Consider the following 21,851-nt stretch of genomic DNA (forward strand, 5'->3'; position numbering starts at 1 on the left):
GACTCAAAAATTTTTAAAGAATAAAATAATAGGAGTGTAATTATAAAAAAAAATTACACAAAAATATATATATGAATGTTGATTTGATGTTCAAATTTATTTGAAAACTTGTCTTCATACATGTTTTTAAAAATAAAATGTTTGTACAAAAAGAATCCTCCAAAAATTCACACGATTTTCATAAACAATATTTGTTTATACAAAATATAGTAATACGTATTTAATACGAGTTCATACAATGTAAAAAGAAAGAAAGTAAACAAGACAAAAAAAAATTGCAACATTTAAACACATAATTTCCATTCTATCACTATAAACTGAAGAGCAGAACTTCCAGGAATCTAAGCAAATGTATGGCACAAAAAAAATCCAGTTTAATAAATAAAATGTCACATAAGTTCCAAGGCGGGCAAATAGCAATTTGATGTTGCAAATTATCTTCAAATATGGATTCTAGTTTACTGAATTTTCTCCTACAAATTGAAAAAAAAAAAGCATGAAATGAAATGAAAGCAGATGAAGGACAAAATTTATATATTACTCAAAATTTTATTAAATATAAATAAACGCAGCTAAATATAAACAATAATTTTTTCCTTGAACGAAAAAAAAAAAAAACCTAAAAACTCTTGCAATTTCCAGTTTTTGATTTTGAGCAAATTTAACGGAAAGCCATATATATAAAAAAAATCAGTCTCTTAACGACATTACTTTATACTTAATTTTTACTTCCATACTCGTTTTCTGGTCTTTTTAGAAAATAAATAATGGGAATCGATGCCAGAAGGGATAATAAATACGTATACTATTTCAGAAAAAATGAAAATGAATGAAACATCAAAATACTAATTTCAATTGCGAATAAAATGATGTTGCTGAAATGTGAAAGAAAAATTTTTAAGTTAATCGATGAGAATTCATTTTTCGATATTCAAACTAAGAAAGCACAATTTAGTTAACGCGATTCAGGAAGTACGTATAGATTATGTAAGAAATAAACGTTTTGTAGGAAATGAGACGAAAACTTCCTTCACTCAGGACAAATTTATGAACATTTTCCTCGTGAAAACAAAAATAGCAACTATAACTTACAGAAAGATAAAAACACTTTTTTGAAAAATCTGTTAAATATGGCAATGTGGTTAAAAGACATGGAAAATCGAATGGCCATTCATCTATGAAATTATTTCAAATGATTTCATTCTACCTCGCATATTATTTATTCTCCAATATAATGCTAAGAACAGAACATGAAAACTACAACAGGAAATTTCTTTAAAATAACTTTTAACAGCTTTTTGTGAAGAAATGATAAAATAATAATAAAAATTATTACCAAAAAAAAAAGTAAAAGAACAAATCAGTATTTTTTTTATTTATTCTATATGATAAAATAATCAGTTCTTATACAAATTAATTTCGATTATGTGGGTTTTTTTACTAGAACGAATGCTTCCCATGAACTTGCAGAAGTTCCAGTATAGAAATATAAAAATAATTACAGAGAAAAAAAGAATTCAAACTGTATTCATTATTTAGGAAATGTTCATAATTTCCTGTTATGAAATCGTTAATTTTATTTTTCTATGACTGTAGAAAATAAGAAATACAAAAACAAAGAAAAAAATCTGGCAATTTCCAAGGAACACAACGAAAAGAATGCGAAGATGTGTTTAAAAATAGTCTTCTGTTCCTAATTATTTTACTTCATTCTTATTCTAAAATAAAAATTGCATTTCTTCATCTATTGCAAAAACTCTATTAAAAATATTATTCAACTATTCATCGTTTAATTGTAAACAAAAATAATTAAAATCCTTTTTCCTCAACAATTTCTTCTTTCTTTCTTTTTCAACTAATTTTCTTTTTCCCATTCTGTTTTCACTTGTAAACTTCGAAGTCACTGGTGAAATAACAAACTATCTATCACAATCAATTAAATATAAAAGATGTTTTCTTAATGACTACCCACTTTTTTTTACCTCACAAAAATTAACAATATAGAAACAACGAGAAAATTTTCGCAAATGAACCGAAATCTAAATTTTTAAATTGTGATAACTACTTTTAAATAGCCATTGCGTGAATTCAATTAAATAAGTTCAAGGGTCAGCAATCCTTGCGTCATTAAACACAGAGACAAGATAAGCACTTACATAAAAAAATAGAGGGAATAAAGCAATCTCGTTTGATCTCTCGAGACATTATTCCGAAGGTGCGTTTGCAAACTAGCAGAACTGGTTTCGATAACTATGCACCTGGAGCGGAAGAACTGAGGAACAGGTGGTCAACACCGAGCTGGTTATCGTCAACATCTGGAAAGCGAATTCCAAACAAGAATGACACAAAAGAAAAAAATGCTTTTGTTGCGAGAGGCGAAGAGAAATATTTAAAGAAACTGCATTTGACGGTTGTCGTAGACTTAAGATTCCGAGTTGGGTTGTTGCTAATACATAACACTATTTTCTAAAATTTGTTTTCTTTTAATTCGTTTTTAAAAAAAATAAATCCTTATGAATGAAAATAATAAAGGGAATAAAGCAATCTCGTTTCATTACACCACAACAATTATTTTTAACGAATATAGGTTTGAATAGTTTGATTTTCACCAAATAACACAAAAAAAATTACAAAAATATTTTATTTGACGCTCTTTTTTTCTTTTTCCCCCTCCTCAATATCAAATATCTTAAAATTCGATTTACATACTACGCAAGAAGTTTTTTTGACAAGATGAAGAATTTATTTTTAAACAGCTTGAATTTTGGAAATAAACTAACCCAAATCTCTATTTAAAAACATAAAAATAATTCCGAAAAAAAAAATGCAAATTGTGTAAGAATTTACAACCTATGAATAAAAAGGGAAAGCATATCACTAGCAAAATGCCATAATAAATTAATACATTCTTAGATTGGCATATGAATTCTTCCTCAGAAAATGACTATTCAGAAAATAAAAATTTTCAAAGCAAAACGAACTTAACATTACACAAACTACTTTTTTCACCTAATTGAAAAAAAAAAAAAAAATGGAAATTTATAAGACAGCAAAATAAAAGTTTTTAATTCAAAAGTCAAGTCTTTTCTTTTTAATTGAAAAGACCATAAAGATTACCACACATCCCAGCGATTTTTTTAAAAATAATGTCATATTACAGTTGAAAATTAAAATCTATTACGCTATACAAATAGAAATGGAATACTATCAAAAAAGAATTGGGATTCTTAAATCAAAATACACAATTCATCTTCGTTTAACGTAAACACTATTTGCATATATTATGCATATCTAAAAATATTTAAAAAAAAAAAAAAACGAAACATGCATTTGAAATTAACATTCTCAATACAAGTCAATTTTATACACAACACTGGCTGCACATTTTTCGAACAGGATACGCAAATCAGTCGCTCTGACACGCGTGCAAATCTGAAGCTCCTGCCATCGCATATGAAGCGATTTCGAAACTCAAGACAAGCAAAGAAAGCTCATTTTAAGTCACAGATATGCTTCGTGATTTATACAGAATAAGTGAAACGCATATCCGAAAGAAAGCATGCATTTGTTTATTAATCCCTTTCGGATGTCATGCTAAAAACACAACCGTGCACATCAATTGCCTTACTGATCTAGAATCGATTCACCTGACGTCACAATCATGTGATAAAATAGAGTCCATGCCATTTAAGTTATGCTGTCTAACTCAGCGTTATGATGCCACATCCTTCCCTCTTGCCAGATGTGAATTGGATTCCAAGACTAATTTGGCACGGCATACCTGACGCATACCAAATAGGCTTCGTTTGGAGATTTCCAATTTGGTGATATTATGTATTCTCTAGTGTTTATATATCCTCAAATTCCAGATCAACTCATAACGCATTTTCGCACCGATAATGATAGAAATGTCATAAACAAAAGGCAAAAATTTAAATTTTTACAGAAATACATTGAATATATTCAAGATAATGATTATCATTTTCCAATTAGTATTTATTAACAATATTAATGCGCTGGTTCATACATAATTACATTCCTCTTGCAAAAATTACATTTAACTGAATGTTTCTGGCATTTTTCTATAAATATTTAACACATAATTCAAGAATAATATATTTTATTAAGTATCCAAATAATAATTTTAAAAGAAAACACTTGAAACTGACATTTTAGTTTTATGAACCCAGTAAATTGAGCATTAAAAAAATGCAGGAAGGAACTTTTTTTTTCCCCTTGCAGCCCATACCATATTGAATTCAAGCAGTACTAAAATGCAGAGAAACAAGTGGAATGATCTCCTTGAAACTTTCTCGCATATTCTCTAATAAAGATTTTATTCCTCGGTTCGATTCCATATAAAAATGTGGATCTTGGCCAAAGCTGTGAATGCCATGAGTGCTGAAATATTTATTTTCAAAGTTCGCCACATGAACGTAATTTGTTTCCTAGTATAATAATTTTTAAAAAATCGAGACACGTGAATCCTTAATCCCATGTCATTGACGAACCGTAGTTACGAAGGAACCTTATATGGCGATAAATTGCTGGCACGCGATTGAAACACGACTACCAGAAAATCGAATGTGTATTTTGGACGCTTTTTTTTCAAACAATTAAAACCAAAATTAAACAATTTTTTCAAACAATTAAAACCACAACAGCACATACTAACTTTCATTCAGCTAAATTGTTATAATTTTTTTTTAATGATCGCTTTTACAGCCAGAAGTAGAAATCGACAGATTCTTTTCATTCTGTTGTGTGGTAACTTATACTCGGATGGACAAACTTCCTCTGAATGAATTTCTTTCAAAATTTGACAGAAATCTTCACATTTAGTGTACAAGACCGCACATCAAATTTTATTTGCTTATTTGAAAGCATTTTTGAGTCTTCATATTCACAAACAGCACCTATTTCCCGTGCTGAACACTGAACGTAAAAAACGGTCAAAATCTTTTTTTTTTTTTTTTTTTTTTTTTTTTACAATATTTTCTCTAAGAAAGGGAAATAAGATTACTGTGTAGCATCCTTGCATCAACATTAAGTGCTATATACTACAAGTGAAAACTTCCATTTGCATCGGCTTCCGACGGTTTCCCAATGGTTTCAAGGAAAACGGAGCGGGAGAGCCCAGGTGACACATTTAGAGCAACCACTTTTCTTACGAAAGCTCTCGGAAGTTGTCACGTGGGGAGATTTCGACAGTTGGATTCCGCATGTAACACTGTTAAAAAGCAAGCACACTCCCGAAAACCTAATACCTAATGGATAGCCAAAATGCAACCCAACGCAGAAGTGTTTATTTACTTCCGTTGTATTTCCATAAAATGAAACTTCATCAAGGATTTCGCTATTTTTAACTAACCCATTGGCGACCAGCTAGTTCGTCAGAAGTATTATTTGCATTTAATTTCAATTAATTCTCGTAATAATTTGAAGGCTTCAGTAACGTATTTTTAGGCATCGGATTAAGACAAATAATAAAGCTATGTTTTTATTTATTTATTTATGCCTAGTCCAGATAGATTACTGTATAAATGAAACTCTTCAATGGAATCCTACATCATAGTGTCAATAAAAAACATTGTTGTCTGGATAATCACCGAGGGATTATTTTATTTGTCAGTTATTACTATTTGTTTGGCATCGTAAATGTTCATAAACTGATATAATATCTGTAAATCTCGATAGGAAAAATCATTCAAAACACTGTGCAGGACTGTCGAATCTAGAATATCAAAATTGGGCCAGTAGGATCAAGCACTAAAAAGAATTTTAGAAATTTTCAATTGGATTTTCAGAAAATAATAATAATAATAATAATCCAATATTTTCTATCGATCCATTAAGAGGATATTATTGCACAAACCTACTTTTCTATCATTTTAAATCTCAAACATAAGCTTTACAATAATGCAAATTTTATTTTTTGACTTTTTTTCCTTCTAATTTCAATAATTGTTTTTAAAAATATGTGTAGTGATGCAACCATTCTTTTTACTCTTTTAAAAAACAGGTTTATACTCAATAGCATTACGATGATATTACATTAAAACAAATTGTTTGCACGTAATCATTGCCATATCATAACGAATAAATTTTAAAAATAAATAACAAAAGAATCAAGCGTAGAATATTATCATGTGACGAAGTATCGGATTAATGGCGCAACTCCTCTTTAATTCTTTTTTTTTTTTCCCTATTTGCTAGAAATATAAGAGGCGTCATTAAAAATAAAAATAAAATTTTTAAAAATACGATATTTCTATTTTTAACGAAAACATTAATCTACATCTAATCCAATGTAATCTCGTAATCATCATCAGAATTCGCGAACATATCAATAAATCATTGCAATTCTAGACAAATCCTTGCAACAAAACATTCCAACATACAATATTCTAAGGGGAAATGATTGAAAATAAAAGCAAATTTTAATATGTTCTCCATTCATAGCTTGAGGCAAAAACTGAATAGACTTTTCACACACAATGTATCCTAAAGATTGGAACAGGCTACATAATACTTCTATCTGCAGACCTCCTTTTTACCTCTACAGTGATGAAACAATGTTTGTCAATGAAAATTGGCAACATTTCTATGTTAATAGCCATAATTACTGGAATTACTCAAATGTAACATGGATTGTATAATGCACACTACAAAGAGTTTCGAAAGTGAAGTTACTGATGCGTCAAATGTTGCATTTCACTTTCATCAAATAAGCCGAAAGAGTTTAATGATCGAGTAAACAATTGTAAATAGCATCTGATGCAACTCAGTTTTAAATTAAAAAATATTAGCTTCTTTTAAAAAAAATGATACAGTAAAATTACAATTTTGATGCGTATAATTAATTCATCCTTTACAAGCAAAATACCTAAATATAAAAGATTGATATTTCGAATGACCTAAAACTAATATTATTTAATAATATTTTTAAAAATAAATTACTAGCAATTAATTTAATTAAAAACAAGACAGAAAATTTTCCACTTCAAAAAACAAGAATAAAAACATATACATAAACTGTATAAAATAAATTTCATCTCATTAATGCTAAGTTGTGAAATATAAATAGAAAATTTTGCAATTTTTATTATCACTGACCGACACGGTTATGTCCATAGTTAGATTAGTTTATTAATTAGTTATTTTCTATAAATTACTCGATACGCATGTCATTTAATTAAACACTTTGTTTTGCGCTATGATGTCACATAACTTTTTCTTCCGCGCTGGATTCGAAAATTAAAATGACGCAATGAATATGACACATATCTTTGCAAGAAATGACCTTGTTAAACTGAAAATATTCCAATTCAGAATGAAATAAAATGTCAAAATTCAGATTCGTGTAGGATTTTCATATGAATGACATTGGACTGAATTATTGGATTGGATTATATTTCACTGAATGATATTGTGGCGAAAGCATATGGTAAAATTCAATACTGTTAATCTTCGGTGGTCAGATAAAATACCATTTCTGATAATACAGAACAGAATCATAGTGATAGATCATGTCTACGAAGGATTTTAATGCATTTTAGTATGGGGGGGAGGTCCTTTAATTGTCTGTTATTCGCTTCATTTCAGATGCAAAAAAATATCTCGTGACCCCATCAGAGCAACAAAAAAATTATGTAGTCTTCTAAATAGATAAAAAGTGGGAAATGACAGATCAATTAATAATTAACAAAAGAAACAAACTTATAAAACATTAATTCAAATTTATTCCATTTACAAAACATTAAAATTTACGAAATATTTTAAATTGGTGGATTCTTTAACTACATTTCATAACTAATATTAAAGATTCTGAAAAAAACTGTTAAATAGTTATTTAAAATATATGTCAATATTTTAGTGAACCCATAAGGATCAGAATTCACAGATTATGAATTCTTCGTTTGTTTTAAGCCACAAACGAACAATTAACACAACATCTTAACTTTTCATTTAACAAAACATTAACACATTCATTCATTAACATATATCACCAGCATCCTGGTCCTAAAATTAATATTTTAATAAAAACTACAGATGGGAAAAGAAATGATTTCAAAGTAAAGCCCAACGCTCGACAAAGGGAAAAAAAATGACATAGTATTTTTTGTAAAGGTACGAAAAAAACGACAAGAATTGCGAAGTACAGAGATCAACAAATCAGCAAGTTTTGTTCAATAATCTGATCTTACTGACCCAAAAAAATGAACGACGCAATAGACAGAGGAAGAGAAGAAGAAAAAAAATTATTATTATTAAAACACAGAATGAGCAAAAAAAGAGGGGGATTTAATCTAGTGACTTTCATCAACGCCAAACAGCACGTCGGGGTCAACTGATTTGGATGCGACGCGTCGCCAACAGTGCATTCGAACGTAGCAGGTGAGAATAGGTAATTATGGAGAAAAATGCTTGGATGCCGTGAATGAGGAGAGAGGCAGTGGCCTTCAATCGAAGAACAAAGGATATGGATATTTTTCTGTCAGGAGCAAATAAGAAACGGATGCCTTGAAAACAATTTTCGCATAAATTAGTTCATCGTTGGAATGTGGTGGTGAAGACACAGAATAGTTTAGTTGAAGTGACGTTACACAAAACTATATTAAAATGAATAATAATGCAAAATACAGATCTAAAAAATTATAAAAGGGCACCAGCAAACCAATCTAGATAACTACCGGAGCAAAAGAGTTTGTTGTTTGGGGAAGAAGACGAAATTAAGACTGTAATATAATTGAATAATTGAACCTTACCAATGGCGAATTATGATAACGAAGGAAACTATTAGCGTGCGATTTTGGACGATTAAGCCGAAGCATGCGATTAATACATGTCCAAATATTTATCTTTTGTATAATAATAAGCCGTGTTAAAATATCACTATTCCAGGCGATGTTAGGCCATTTCAATGGACGCATCTCGAAGAAAATCAAACAATCGAAGGGAGGTTTTTGCTCAGAATCACTACCGATTAGCTTTTTAAAAAAATAATGCAATCAGAAAGCGCTTTTTCACTAAAACCACATAAAATTCAACACAGGAGATATAAAAATTAGGAATTTCCATACTCAGGAAGCAAAATACTTTTTTCTTACCTCATTACTATTTTATTATCTATTTATCTTTATGCAGATACAAAAACGGTATCTCTGTTTATCTTTCGAGGAACACAAGTTAACCACATAGATTTTAAACAAAACAAACCCTTATTACTATTTTATTATCTATTTCCACAACAAACATTCGAAATTTTAAAAAAAAGAAGAGCACCAAAAATATAATATAGTATCCTGATGTATCATAAGAAATATATATTATGAGATAGAGACGTCGTTATACGATATATTATGCGAAAAATATGCAAATTAGATCGAAATACCACCCTTGGCAGTTTAATAGATATTAACAATAGAAATATATTTCATCGCAAAAATATAGATGTAAAATCTTTACAAAATCAATAAAATGCATTACTAAATGCACAAAGAATACGGATATCATCGAGTCTTAGAGACACTTGAGATCAAAATATATCACAAAATCCTTGAGATAAAAAATAAAAATAAGTTGTTGTAAATCATGTCATTGACGAATTTGCCACAAACATTAGAATAAAATTATTAAACTAACACAAAACCTAAACAAATTTCTTAACTCAAATGAAAATTTACAAAAATATAAATCGAAATGCTTAGTTACAAAACAAATCCAACTCAAACAAGTTAACAAAGGAGACAAACAGCAATGTTGCTCTTTAATGAACCTGCATACAAAAATCATCAGATCAAATGGAACAAAATCATCAGATAAAGCAATCACCGTTCAAAATCCCCTCATGCTTACAAACTCCGGAGAAACCATAACAAGATGACGCGCACCATGTAGATATGCAAAAAGAGAAAAAACAGTGTTTAAAACATGATATATATACAAATACGTATATGTAAATCAGTGAATGGGAAGTGACAATCGAACAAATAAAAACGTGTCAGTACATTGAAATATATGTAAAGAAATTTACCTATATGAAATAAGATAATACAATCACCTTTCAAGCAAGCAAGCTGAGAAGAACCCACAGCAAGCAGTGGAGGGAGAGTCAGATGACGCGCATGTTTTCATCGAGGAGATGATCAGAAAGAAAAGTAAACAGTTTAAAAAAAGAAAAAAGGAATAATATATCCTTACGTTTTTGTATGAAGAATGAAATGATATAAACAAATATAGACATAATATACATAACAAATATAGACATATTTTATGTGACTGAAAAAGAAGAATGTCCAAACACATGAGCATAATCCATATCAGATGATGCAATCATCATTCAGGATCCTCTCAAGCAAACAAACTGTGGAGAACCCACAGCAAGCAGTTGAGAGAAAGTCAGATGACGCGCATGTTCTCATCATGGAGATGATCAGAATGAAAAGGAAAGAAAACGCACTAAAAAGAGAAATAGGAATAATATATCCTTACGTTTTTTTTACGAAGAATGAGAATGATATAAACAAATATAGACATATAATTTACGCATACCAAAAAAGAAGAATGTCCAAACAAATCAGCACTATCCATATCAGACGATGCAATCACCATTCAAGATCCTCTCAAGCAAACAAACTGTGGAGAACCCACAGCAAGCAGTTGAGGGAGAGTCAGATGACGCGCATGTTCTCATCATGGTGATGACCAGAATGAAAAGGAAAGAAAACGCACTAAAAAGAGAAATAGGAATAATATATCCTTACGTTTTAGTACGAAGAATGAGAATGATATAAACAAATATAGACATATATTTTACGTGCACGTAAAAAGAAGAATGCCCAAACAAATCAGCACTATCCATATCAGACGATGCAATCACCATTCAAGATCCTCTCAAGCAAACAAACTGTGGAGAACCCACAGCAAGCAGTTGAGGGAGAGTCAGATGACGCGCATGTTCTCATCATGGTGATGACCAGAATGAAAAGGAAAGAAAACGCACTAAAAAGAGAAATAGGAATAATATATCCTTACGTTTTAGTACGAAGAATGAGAATGATATAAACAAATATAGACATATATTTTACGTGCACGTAAAAAGAAGAATGCCCAAACAAATCAGCACTATCCATATCAGACGATGCAATCACCATTCAAGATCCTCTCAAGCAAACAAACTGTGGAGAACCCACAGCAAGCAGTTGAGGGAGAGTCAGATGACGCGCATGTTCTCATCATGGAGATGATCAGAATGAAAAGGAAAGAAAAAGCACTAAAAAGTTGTACGAAGAATGAGAATGATATAAACAAATATAGACATATATTTTACGTGTACGTAAAAAGAAGAATGTACAAACAAATGAGCATAATCCATATCAGACGATGCAATCACCATTCACGATCCTCTCAAGCAAACAAACTGTGGAGAACCCACAGCAAGCAGTTGAGGGAGAGTCAGATGACGCGCATGTTCTCATCATGGTGATGACCAGAATGAAAAGGAAAGAAAACGCACTAAAAAGAGAAATAGGAATAATATATCCTTACGTTTTAGTACGAAGAATGAGAATGATATAAACAAATATAGACATATATTTTACGTGCACGTAAAAAGAAGAATGCCCAAACAAATCAGCCCTATCCATATCAGAGGATGCAATCACCATTCAAGATCCTCTCAAGCAAACAAACTGTGGAGAACCCACAGCAAGCAGTTGAGGGAGAGTCAGATGACGCGCATGTTCTCATCATGGAGATGATCAGAATGAAAAGGAAAGAAAAAGCACTAAAAAGTTGTACGAAGAATGAGAATGATATAAACAAATATAGACATATATTTTACGTGTACGTAAAAAGAAGAATGTACAAACAAATGAGCATAATCCATATCAGACGATGCAATCACCATTCAAGATCCTCTCAAGCAAACAAACTGTGGAGAACCCACAGCAAGCAGTTGAGGGAGAGTCAGATGACGCGCATGTTCTCATCATGGTGATGACCAGAATGAAAAGGAAAGAAAACGCACTAAAAAGAGAAATAGGAATAATATATCCTTACGTTTTTGTACGAAGAATGAGAATGATATAAACAAATATAGACATATATTTTACGTGCACGTAAAAAGAAGAATGCCCAAACAAATCAGCACTATCCATATCAGACGATGCAATCACCATTCAAGATCCTCTCAAGCAAACAAACTGTGGAGAACCCACAGCAAGCAGTTGAGGGAGAGTCAGATGACGCGCATGTTCTCATCATGGAGATGATCAGAATGAAAATGAAAGAAAACGCACTAAAAAGAGAAATAGGAATAATATATCCTTACGTTTTTGTACGAAGAATGAGAATGATATAAACAAATACAGACATATATTTTGCGTGTACGTAAAAAGAAGAATGTCCAATCAAATCAGCACTATCCATATCAGACGATGCAATCACCATTCAAGATCCTCTCAAGCAAAGAAACTGTGGAGAACCCACAGCAAGCAGTTGAGGGAAAGTCAGATGACGCGCATGTTCTCATCATGGTGATGACCAGAATGAAAAGGAAAGAAAACGCACTAAAAAGAGAAATAGGAATAATATATCCTTACGTTTTTGTACGAAGAATGAGAATGATATAAACAAATATAGACATATATTTTACGTGCACGTAAAAAGAAGAATGCCCAAACAAATCAGCACTATCCATATCAGACGATGCAATCACCATTCAAGATCCTCTCAAGCAAACAAACTGTGGAGAACCCACAGCAAGCAGTTGAGGGAAAGTCAGATGACGCGCATGTTCTCATCATGGACATGATCAGAATGAAAAGGAAAGAAAAAGCACTAAAAAGTTGTACGAAGAATGAGAATGATATAAGTAAATATAGACATATATTTTACGTGTACGTAAAAAGAAGAATGCCCAAACAAATCAGCACTATCCATATCAGACGATGCAATCACCATTCAAGATCCTCTCAAGCAAACAAACTGTGGAGAACCCACAGCAAGCAGTTGAGGGAGAGTCAGATGACGCGCATGTTCTCATCATGGAGATGATCAGAATGAAAATGAAAGAAAACGCACTAAAAAGAGAAATAGGAATAATATATCCTTACGTTTTTGTACGAAGAATGAGAATGATATAAACAAATATAGACATATATTTTACGTGCACGTAAAAAGAAGAATGCCCAAACAAATCAGCACTATCCATATCAGACGATGCAATCACCATTCAAGATCCTCTCAAGCAAACAAACTGTGGAGAACCCACAGCAAGCAGTTGAGGGAGAGTCAGATGACGCGCATGTTCTCATCATGGAGATGATCAGAATGAAAATGAAAGAAAACGCACTAAAAAGAGAAATAGGAATAATATATCCTTACGTTTTTGTACGAAGAATGAGAATGATATAAACAAATACAGACATATATTTTGCGTGTACGTAAAAAGAAGAATGTCCAATCAAATCAGCACTATCCATATCAGACGATGCAATCACCATTCAAGATCCTCTCAAGCAAAGAAACTGTGGAGAACCCACAGCAAGCAGTTGAGGGAAAGTCAGATGACGCGCATGTTCTCATCATGGTGATGACCAGAATGAAAAGGAAAGAAAACGCACTAAAAAGAGAAATAGGAATAATATATCCTTACGTTTTTGTACGAAGAATGAGAATGATATAAACAAATATAGACATATATTTTACGTGCACGTAAAAAGAAGAATGCCCAAACAAATCAGCACTATCCATTTCAGACGATGCAATCACCATTCAAGATCCTCTCAAGCAAACAAACTGTGGAGAACCCACAGCAAGCAGTTGAGGGAAAGTCAGATGACGCGCATGTTCTCATCATGGAGATGATCAGAATGAAAAGGAAAGAAAACGCACTAAAAAGAGAAATAGGAATAATATATCCTTACGTTTTTGTACGAAGAATGAGAATGATATAAACAAATACAGACACATATTTTGCGTGTACGTAAAAAGAAGAATGTCCAATCAAATCCGCACTATCCATATCAGACGATGCAATCACCATTCAAGATCCTCTCAAGCAAACAAACTGTGGAGGGAGAGTCAGATGACGCGCATGTTCTCATCATAGAAATGAACACACACACACAAAAAAAAAAGAAAAAAAAAGGTAAAAATGTACTATAAAAGGAACAGGAATTAAATATCCTTACGTTTTTGTAAATCGAAGAAAGAAGCATAACTTCCTAGTAAATAAATGTGACCGTAAATTGCAGAACGCCGTAAGATGTTTGTGTGATCGATATCAAGTGATTCAATCTCCGATAATGATTTTATAAACAAATTATCTAGAAATCAGCTGCAAGAAGTTGTGGAAAATTGGGATAAAAGTGGAGGGAATGTGAGCAGATGCGAATGTTGTCACCATGGAAATGTTCACAAAGATAGGAACTAAAAATACTCCTTGTACTTCTGCAAATCGGAGGACAGGACTCTCTCTTTATTATATATATATATATATATATATCTTTATTATTACAGAACTGGAATTACTTATTACAGAAGTTCGAATATAGACCTTCAAAAGCCAAGCTGAACACAATAAGTAATTCAACAACTTTTTGTGGTTAGTTGCGCCTCTATAGTTTGTAAAATAGGGATATTATCTATATAAATCATTGCAATGATAGAAGCGATAAACAATTTTTTGAAATATTTGTTATTTTAACTACTTAACTGTGTTGTTGTTTATTTTATCTAATCAGAGACATTTTCATATCGGGAATGGATTGTCTTATTGATTCAAATATTAATCCATAGAACATAAGGACCTGTGAATTTTTGCATATTTATATTTTTTATATATGTTTGTATTTTTTTTTTTTTTTTTTTGTATTTTTATAGCGTTCTTCAATGATTTAATTTCAATTAACAAGTTTGAAAAGCGGGCAATTCGAATTCAATGCCATTAAGTGGCTTCATGGGTTAAGTACACAATCATTTGGACCAATTCTATTCAGTCTTGCTTTCATTTATTTTTTTAATGAAATAACATTTTTTTTCTTTCATATTATTTATTTGTTAAGAAAGCAATGATTTTGAATTAATCCCCCTCCCCATCGAATACTAAACACAATGTAATCCATATTATAGTTTCATATATTAATAATACAAAATAGCTGTAAAAGAAGAAAGAATACTTCTCTAAAACCACAACAAAAAAATCCATTCCTTCTTAAAATTTCTAAAAAATAACCACTCAATGAAATTCAGTTCTGAATGAAACAATGCTGGATTTCGTGTGCATTCTAACAAGTTCACTCTCGAATCCAAGTTAATCTTATCTCATTCTATTTCTGATTAGAGTTGCTAAAAAAACATGACCCAAAAAGGTTGACTCGCAATGAATTGCTCCCGTTTTCTTCTTATTCAGATTCGTGTCTTCAAGGAAATACGATCATCTCAAATATATATTGAAAACTTCAAACATTAATTATTTCCGTTAAAATTCTAGCATAAAGAGATTTTAAAAATTTCTGAATGAATTCTGAAATCGTATCGTTTAACCAAATTTAAATCATCAAAAGCTTGTAATGTTATTTAATTTAGAAAACGTAAAATTTCACACGAAATAAAAAGTGATTAATTACTAAATTGAAGTTAAATTAGATAAGAATAAAACAAGTACCGAAAGAGGTCTGTCAGAACAAATTGTTATCATTGTCATGACTCATTCTGATTCGTGTTAAAGAATGGGGTGGGGGGGAGGACATTTCATTTGAAAAGGTTCATCTAGAAGTTATATTCTTTAATTTATATTTCACTACCCACTTTCAAAGCTACAAAGAACTTTTTTGACAAAACATAAAGAGATAGAGAAATATCTCGCAATATTATTTGAATCTCTACAATAAACAAACATTCTCAAAGAATACATCAAAAAGTTATCTTTGTTATCTACCAGATATATTCCTACACCATTATCTAAATTTCTATTTTTATTCATTTTATGTTTGTCTTTTTCTTTGTACCCTTGCTTTCACATCAAGTACTTACAGATGGTTTCGCGTATGGGCAGCTTACGAAATGTAAACCAGAGCGGTTTTTTGCCCATAAATCAAGGTCCAAATGTCAACAGTTCTATAGAGAGAGAAAATAAACCCTTGGAAACATGTAACCGATGCGTGTTTTCCCACGGTCACAGACAGAGACGGGTGAAAGAAACCAAGACTTCAGAAAAGTTGAAAGAGTTCTTTTCTAAAGTGGGGAAGAAAAAAAAAAAAAAAACGTTGGCTTATAAATAATAAAAGAGAAAATTACTCATGAAATCCTCCGCGAACTAACTGCAACTTTCACGGAAGTTTTGTTATTCATGTTCCACAGGTAATCAAAGGTTCATTTATTTCAAATTCTTCTGACTTTCAGAAATTTTCTAAACTTCACAAATTATTCAATTTTAAAAATAACAAAATGTGATGCTTTAAATTGAAATATTTTAATAATGATTTCCACTACACCCTCATGTCAAAATTATACGATAGAGTTGTAATAATTATGATAATTTGTTACCACCATTTTTTTCAAACAGTTTTTATACCCTTTTTTAAATTTTGTAAGTAAGTAAGTTTTAAGTAAGTTAAGTTTTTATATCAATCAATTTTTAAAGATAAGTTAATTGTTTATTTCCATTTATATTTTTGAATTCTACCACGTCATTATTCTATCAATGCATTTAGCACCAGATTTAAATATAAACTGTCTTCCTTTTTGAAAAAGAATTGTCTATTGAAACTTTCTCAAATGTTAAGATATATTTAAAAATTCAATTTAGAAACTTAATTCACTTTTTATTTAACTGATATCTTTCTTTTTTTTAAAACAAACACCTGATAAATTGAGAATGCATACAAATTCATTCTCCTAACAACTTTGGAATTAAAGTGACTTCTTTCCTTTGTTAAAAAATCAATTTTTGCTGTTAAATATAACAAATTAATTATAATACATAAAATTTATACTAATTAGAAGTACTATATATAATCTTCATCCACTTACCTTATCAAATAATAAAATTTGGTTCCTTTTTTTTTTTAAGTTAAATTTGTTTATTAGCAATACATTCAATCCTTATAATTTTTGTTTACTAATATTAACAACTTGTTTTAAAAGAAAAGGAGAGCTTTTTGAGACAGATCTTATAATTTTAAACTGTGGTCTGATGACATGGAAATAAGATTTAGCCACCAGATTGGCAGGATGACAGAGGCACTCAAATGCAACAAGCAACCACATTCACAACCAATCTGCAAATCTTAAGCAGAATCAATTTCTTATTCTTGCATCTTTTGGATTCATTCTACTATTTATTAGATTATTTTGGAATGACTTTTTATTCTATTTTTTATTAAAATAGATCATATAATTCCATTGAGGGATAAATGAATAAAGAAATTTTTTTTTTAAATTATTTGAATAACATGGAACGTAAATAACAGTATGCAGTACCTAGAATTCTGATTTGATAAAAGTACTTATCAAGAAAGTAACACAAGAAACAAAATCTTAATATGCAAACAGTCACAGATAGAAATAATTGTTTAACTGCCAAAATATATGCTGTTAAACAACCCAAAAATATACAAGTCTTTCAGTTAAAAATCATCCTGAATTTATAAGAAATGCATTTATACTATGTTTCAAAAACTTTCATAATAACATATAGAAATATACAGAACATTTAAATGATTTTTCTTCAAGAAAAACATCAGTTTTCAATTTTAAAATGTAAAACAATTCATTCACTAAGTTTTGAATTGATCAAATTGGAAACCATTAATCAAAAATGGAAAATTTTGAATCAAATTAAAGAAAATATAATCGGATATTTTTAAAATATTGATAAATATTTCTCACTTTTTTTTTATCTTGACATTATACTTATAATATAAATACATTTGTATATAAATGAAAATTAAATAGTCTCAGTTACTATATAATTTAATTAGTCCTTTTCAGCAATCGTCCTAGTTCCATACTTATTACAAAAACGTAACAATAATTTTCAAATATAAAAATACAGCAGAAACACGATTTCATTATATATTTTAAACTGAATTTCAATAAGCCAATGAAAATATAGGTTTTAAATTTTATTAAAAAGTAAATTTCTTTCAAAATCTTTATTTTATTTCTCGATTGAAAGATCGTAAACGAGAAAAAAAAAAACTACTAGATGAAAATTCATTTGAATATTATTGAATAAATATTACAATGCATCAACTTACATCGGGGATTAGAAGTTGAAACTTAGGAGTTGTGAAGCTTAAAATTCCAATTAATAAATTCAATAGATCAGCAAATTGTGAAATCGTTCACAGTATTTTTATCACCAACTTTTCAAATTCTATTAGAAGAACTAATTACGAATATTCATTCCAATTTAAGTAAAGTGAAAATCTGTACTAAAGTTAATGCAAAATTAAATTTCTTTTGTAATTTATTAAGCTGAAATATTTCATATTTGAAATAACGCCAAAGTTTCTCAGGGCAAAAATGAAATTTTCTGGAATTTTTGTTTTTGTGCTTAGAAAGAGGTCGCGTGTGGGTAAGAATTAATAAGCTTTTATCCTGACGTGCCATATTATTTTAGTTCACATAAGTTGAAATGAAGAGGCCAATAAAAAGCGGAATTCACTAGTTTCCATTTAAAGCCTAAATTCAAAACGCTGATTAGAATTCAATTAATTTTGCAGAATATTGATAGCATGTGCTAATCAATCCTTAAATGAAACATGGGAAATATAAATGCATTGCAATGATGGGAAATGTTACTATTTGTATTATACATATCGCATATTACTACAGATCATTCTAATTCAACCTTACTATTAGTCTTATTATTTACTGTCTTCTATTTATTATACATTCGATTGCTACTAATGATATCATAATTGCAGAAATCAAAGTGAAAAAAATCAAATGAGACACAAAAACTTACCACTGCGGTTTCCAAATTTTCCACAATAACGAAGTATCATTAAAAGAGTGGCAACGGTGATTAACACACAAATCACACTCAGCACCACAAGTATAACTTGACTCCAAGTATTTTCCACTTCATCAAAATTAGATACAGAAATTTTTTCTTTAGTGAACACACCTTCGACTGAGGACTCATCTTTTCCTTCCATTTCATGCCATCGATGAGGATGATCATGGTTGGATCCGTCGTTAACTTTCCAGTCTCGCTCAATACTTTTCTGTAAGGACCTTCCCAATTCGATCAGGTTCACGCAGAGTGTGTCCGAGAAGTCCAAGCAAGGGGCCATCTCCCACGACTTACCTGCACAGACGGTGCAGGGTTGACATTTTCCAGTCATGTCGTTGAACCATTCTTTTTGTTTACAAAGTTCGGACCCAAAAGCAGTGGTGATGATGAAAACGAATGCGGCGAATAGCAGCATGGTGATGATAAGTGACAACTGTCTTTTTCTAAGTTTGAAACACAGGATTGCAGATGCACTCCACGATTGGAGTTGGAGCTACAGCATGACAACATATAAGCGGAATTATTCACGAGTGAAAAGGAGTAAGCGTGCACTGACGACTGCCTTACTCACTGCGTGACGCCATAAAGGAGGGAGGGTCTGCGGTGGCCAATGAAAGAGGCGTATTTAGGGTTGCTTGATAATAAGCAGCGAGGCATTTGGCGGCATTTTCAGGAACGGCTGAATTGATTTTAGCACTTGGGAAAGGAAAATTTTTCCTCGAAATTGAAAGTCTTTCTTTCATTTTGGAATGGGTTATCACCTAAAACACAGCATTCCCTATGCAATGAGATTTGTTTCCCAGGAAAATTAAAGAATTCATGAATAGAAAAAATATTCGGAAGTAATTTTTTATTTTAAGATTTTATGTTATTGATAAAAAAAATTATATAAAGTTCCAAAAATTTAATTAATTAAAAGATGAATCAATAATTTTAAAAAATGTGTAGGATTAAAATGATTTACATGCATTTTTTACACAAGAATTTTTTTTTTTTTTACTTCTTAATAATTTCACAAAAGATTACCTTCCAATAACATCTTGAGGTTTTCTCGTTGTGAAAATCGTCTGCCATGCTCACTTTGTCAACTGTTCGGAAAAAATTTATTATTTTTATTTTTAAAAAAAAATTGAAACGCACTTCGATTGTCTAGTCAAGTATTGGATAGATAAGCAGATACCTCAGGTAATAGAGAGTCGGATAATCGAGATTCTTGAACATTAAAAATTTTGTATTCGGAATCGGAAGAAGATCAACTTTAATACATTTTATTTTACTGAAATTAAAAACTAAAATTTTATTATTAAATTCTTTTGATTCCTATTTATATCATTTATTCATTTCCCCATCTGAGAGCAAGAGTTTCAACAGGGTCGCGTCGAGAGGCTGGCGAGATTGCTCCCTGCCAAGGAAACGGAGCTGGAAAGAAGGGAAGCAAAGATTGCGGAAAGAAAAATTAAGAATGACATTGGCATGGTTTGTAGCTCAAATAAAAAAACGCTTCACGAATAAATTTGTTTTTATGGCTGATCAAAAAAATCGAATAAAACAAAAGTCTTTTAGAAATTATATACAATCTGTGTTTTATCCACTGAAAGAATACATTTAATTTTGCTACGTGCAGAGTGTTTTGTTTTAATCAAATCAATCATAATTTCCCTTTAAGTATTATTTTTACTAAATGCATCATTAGCATTAAACTTTCTAGTAAAATTAAAAAATTTGAGAAATTTACATAGAAGTGCATATGTAATTACAGGGAAACCTCTCTGAGCTGCCACTCCTCCGTTCCGAGAAAATTCGGCCACTCAGAGAGGGTGGCCGCTTTGAAGGGTTTTCGTTACAGTTGAAGATAAATAATACATAATCTAAACAAGCTTGACACATTTAAAATGAAGTATGAGACATACAAAGGGAAAATAATACTTTATTTAATGTTTTTTTTTCTGTTTTTTGTTTTTTACATTTTATTTTAAAAAAACAAAAAACGATGTAATTTGAGTCTGTTTTAATCTTTCACGCTTCTCAGAAACAATAATTTTTTTGTCAAGTTCGTCTTACAATTTAAAAAATAAATTTTTAACCGATTCGTTTGCCATTAAGTTGGAATTTCCCATGCCTTCGTCTATTTTCCTCAATGTCGCTTGAATTGAAAGTTTAGCTGGATTAGGATTACTAATGGAATCAAAGCTTCAGCTTGAAGGATTCGAGAGCGTACTCTCTTCCAATCTGATCTTCCACTGTCGATTCGTCGAATAAATCAAATTGTCTCTCGATTTCTTTGCCACCGATTCCATAGCTAACGAAACATGTAGCGATAATTTCTTGAGTAATTTTTTTCGCGAAATTTTAATCCAGGCAAGAGCATCTCAAGACGGAAATTTCTTTGAAATTTCACTAGCACTTTCGGATCCATCTATATGTGCCATGACAAATCGTAGAGCTCATTGTCGGTATTTCATTTTGAAACATTTTATAACACATGATCCAAGGGCTGAAGTATTAATGCTGTATATGACGGTAGAAATTATAGTTTAACATTTGTCATCTTAGCTCCGTGCGCATGGCACGAAGCATTGTCCACCATAAAGAGAACTTTCCTGTTTTGATTCCTTATTTTATTGTTTACTAACCATTCTACAAAAGTGGATGGTGTTATCCATGTTTATATGTTCGCATACCCCGACACACCAAGACGGTTTAAATCTTCTCCTTTAAAACGCCTGGGTCTGTGACATCTGCAAATGACCAGGGGCTTCTCTTTCTCCCCGAATGAGCTCACAAAAAAACTAATGACAAGCCGCTTCTTTGGAATTTT

At 30.9% G+C, this 21,851-nt stretch overlaps 1 protein-coding gene and 1 long non-coding RNA gene across 2 annotated transcripts in view; both read right to left on the reverse strand.

Annotated features, from left to right (window-relative positions):
* The window catches only part of LOC129972442 (uncharacterized), a 47,653-nt gene extending 28,028 nt beyond the window's left edge, over positions 1-19,625 (reverse strand). Inside the window, exon 1 of the mRNA XM_056086580.1 lies at positions 18,983-19,625. Within this exon, the coding sequence (XP_055942555.1) occupies positions 18,983-19,448 (466 nt within the window). The 5' untranslated portion in view covers positions 19,449-19,625. The remainder of the gene's footprint in view (positions 1-18,982) is intronic.
* On the reverse strand, positions 10,255-13,970 carry LOC129972443 (uncharacterized). The gene is made up of 2 exons (XR_008784859.1): positions 10,555-13,970; positions 10,255-10,461 (listed from the first exon to the last, which is right to left on the reverse strand). It is a non-coding gene; the product is annotated as an uncharacterized LOC129972443 (long non-coding RNA).
* Positions 19,626-21,851: the final 2,226 nt, after the last annotated feature.

Source organism: Argiope bruennichi, chromosome 6, assembly GCF_947563725.1.
Source record: "Argiope bruennichi chromosome 6, qqArgBrue1.1, whole genome shotgun sequence".
Taxonomy (NCBI): domain Eukaryota; kingdom Metazoa; phylum Arthropoda; class Arachnida; order Araneae; family Araneidae; genus Argiope; species Argiope bruennichi.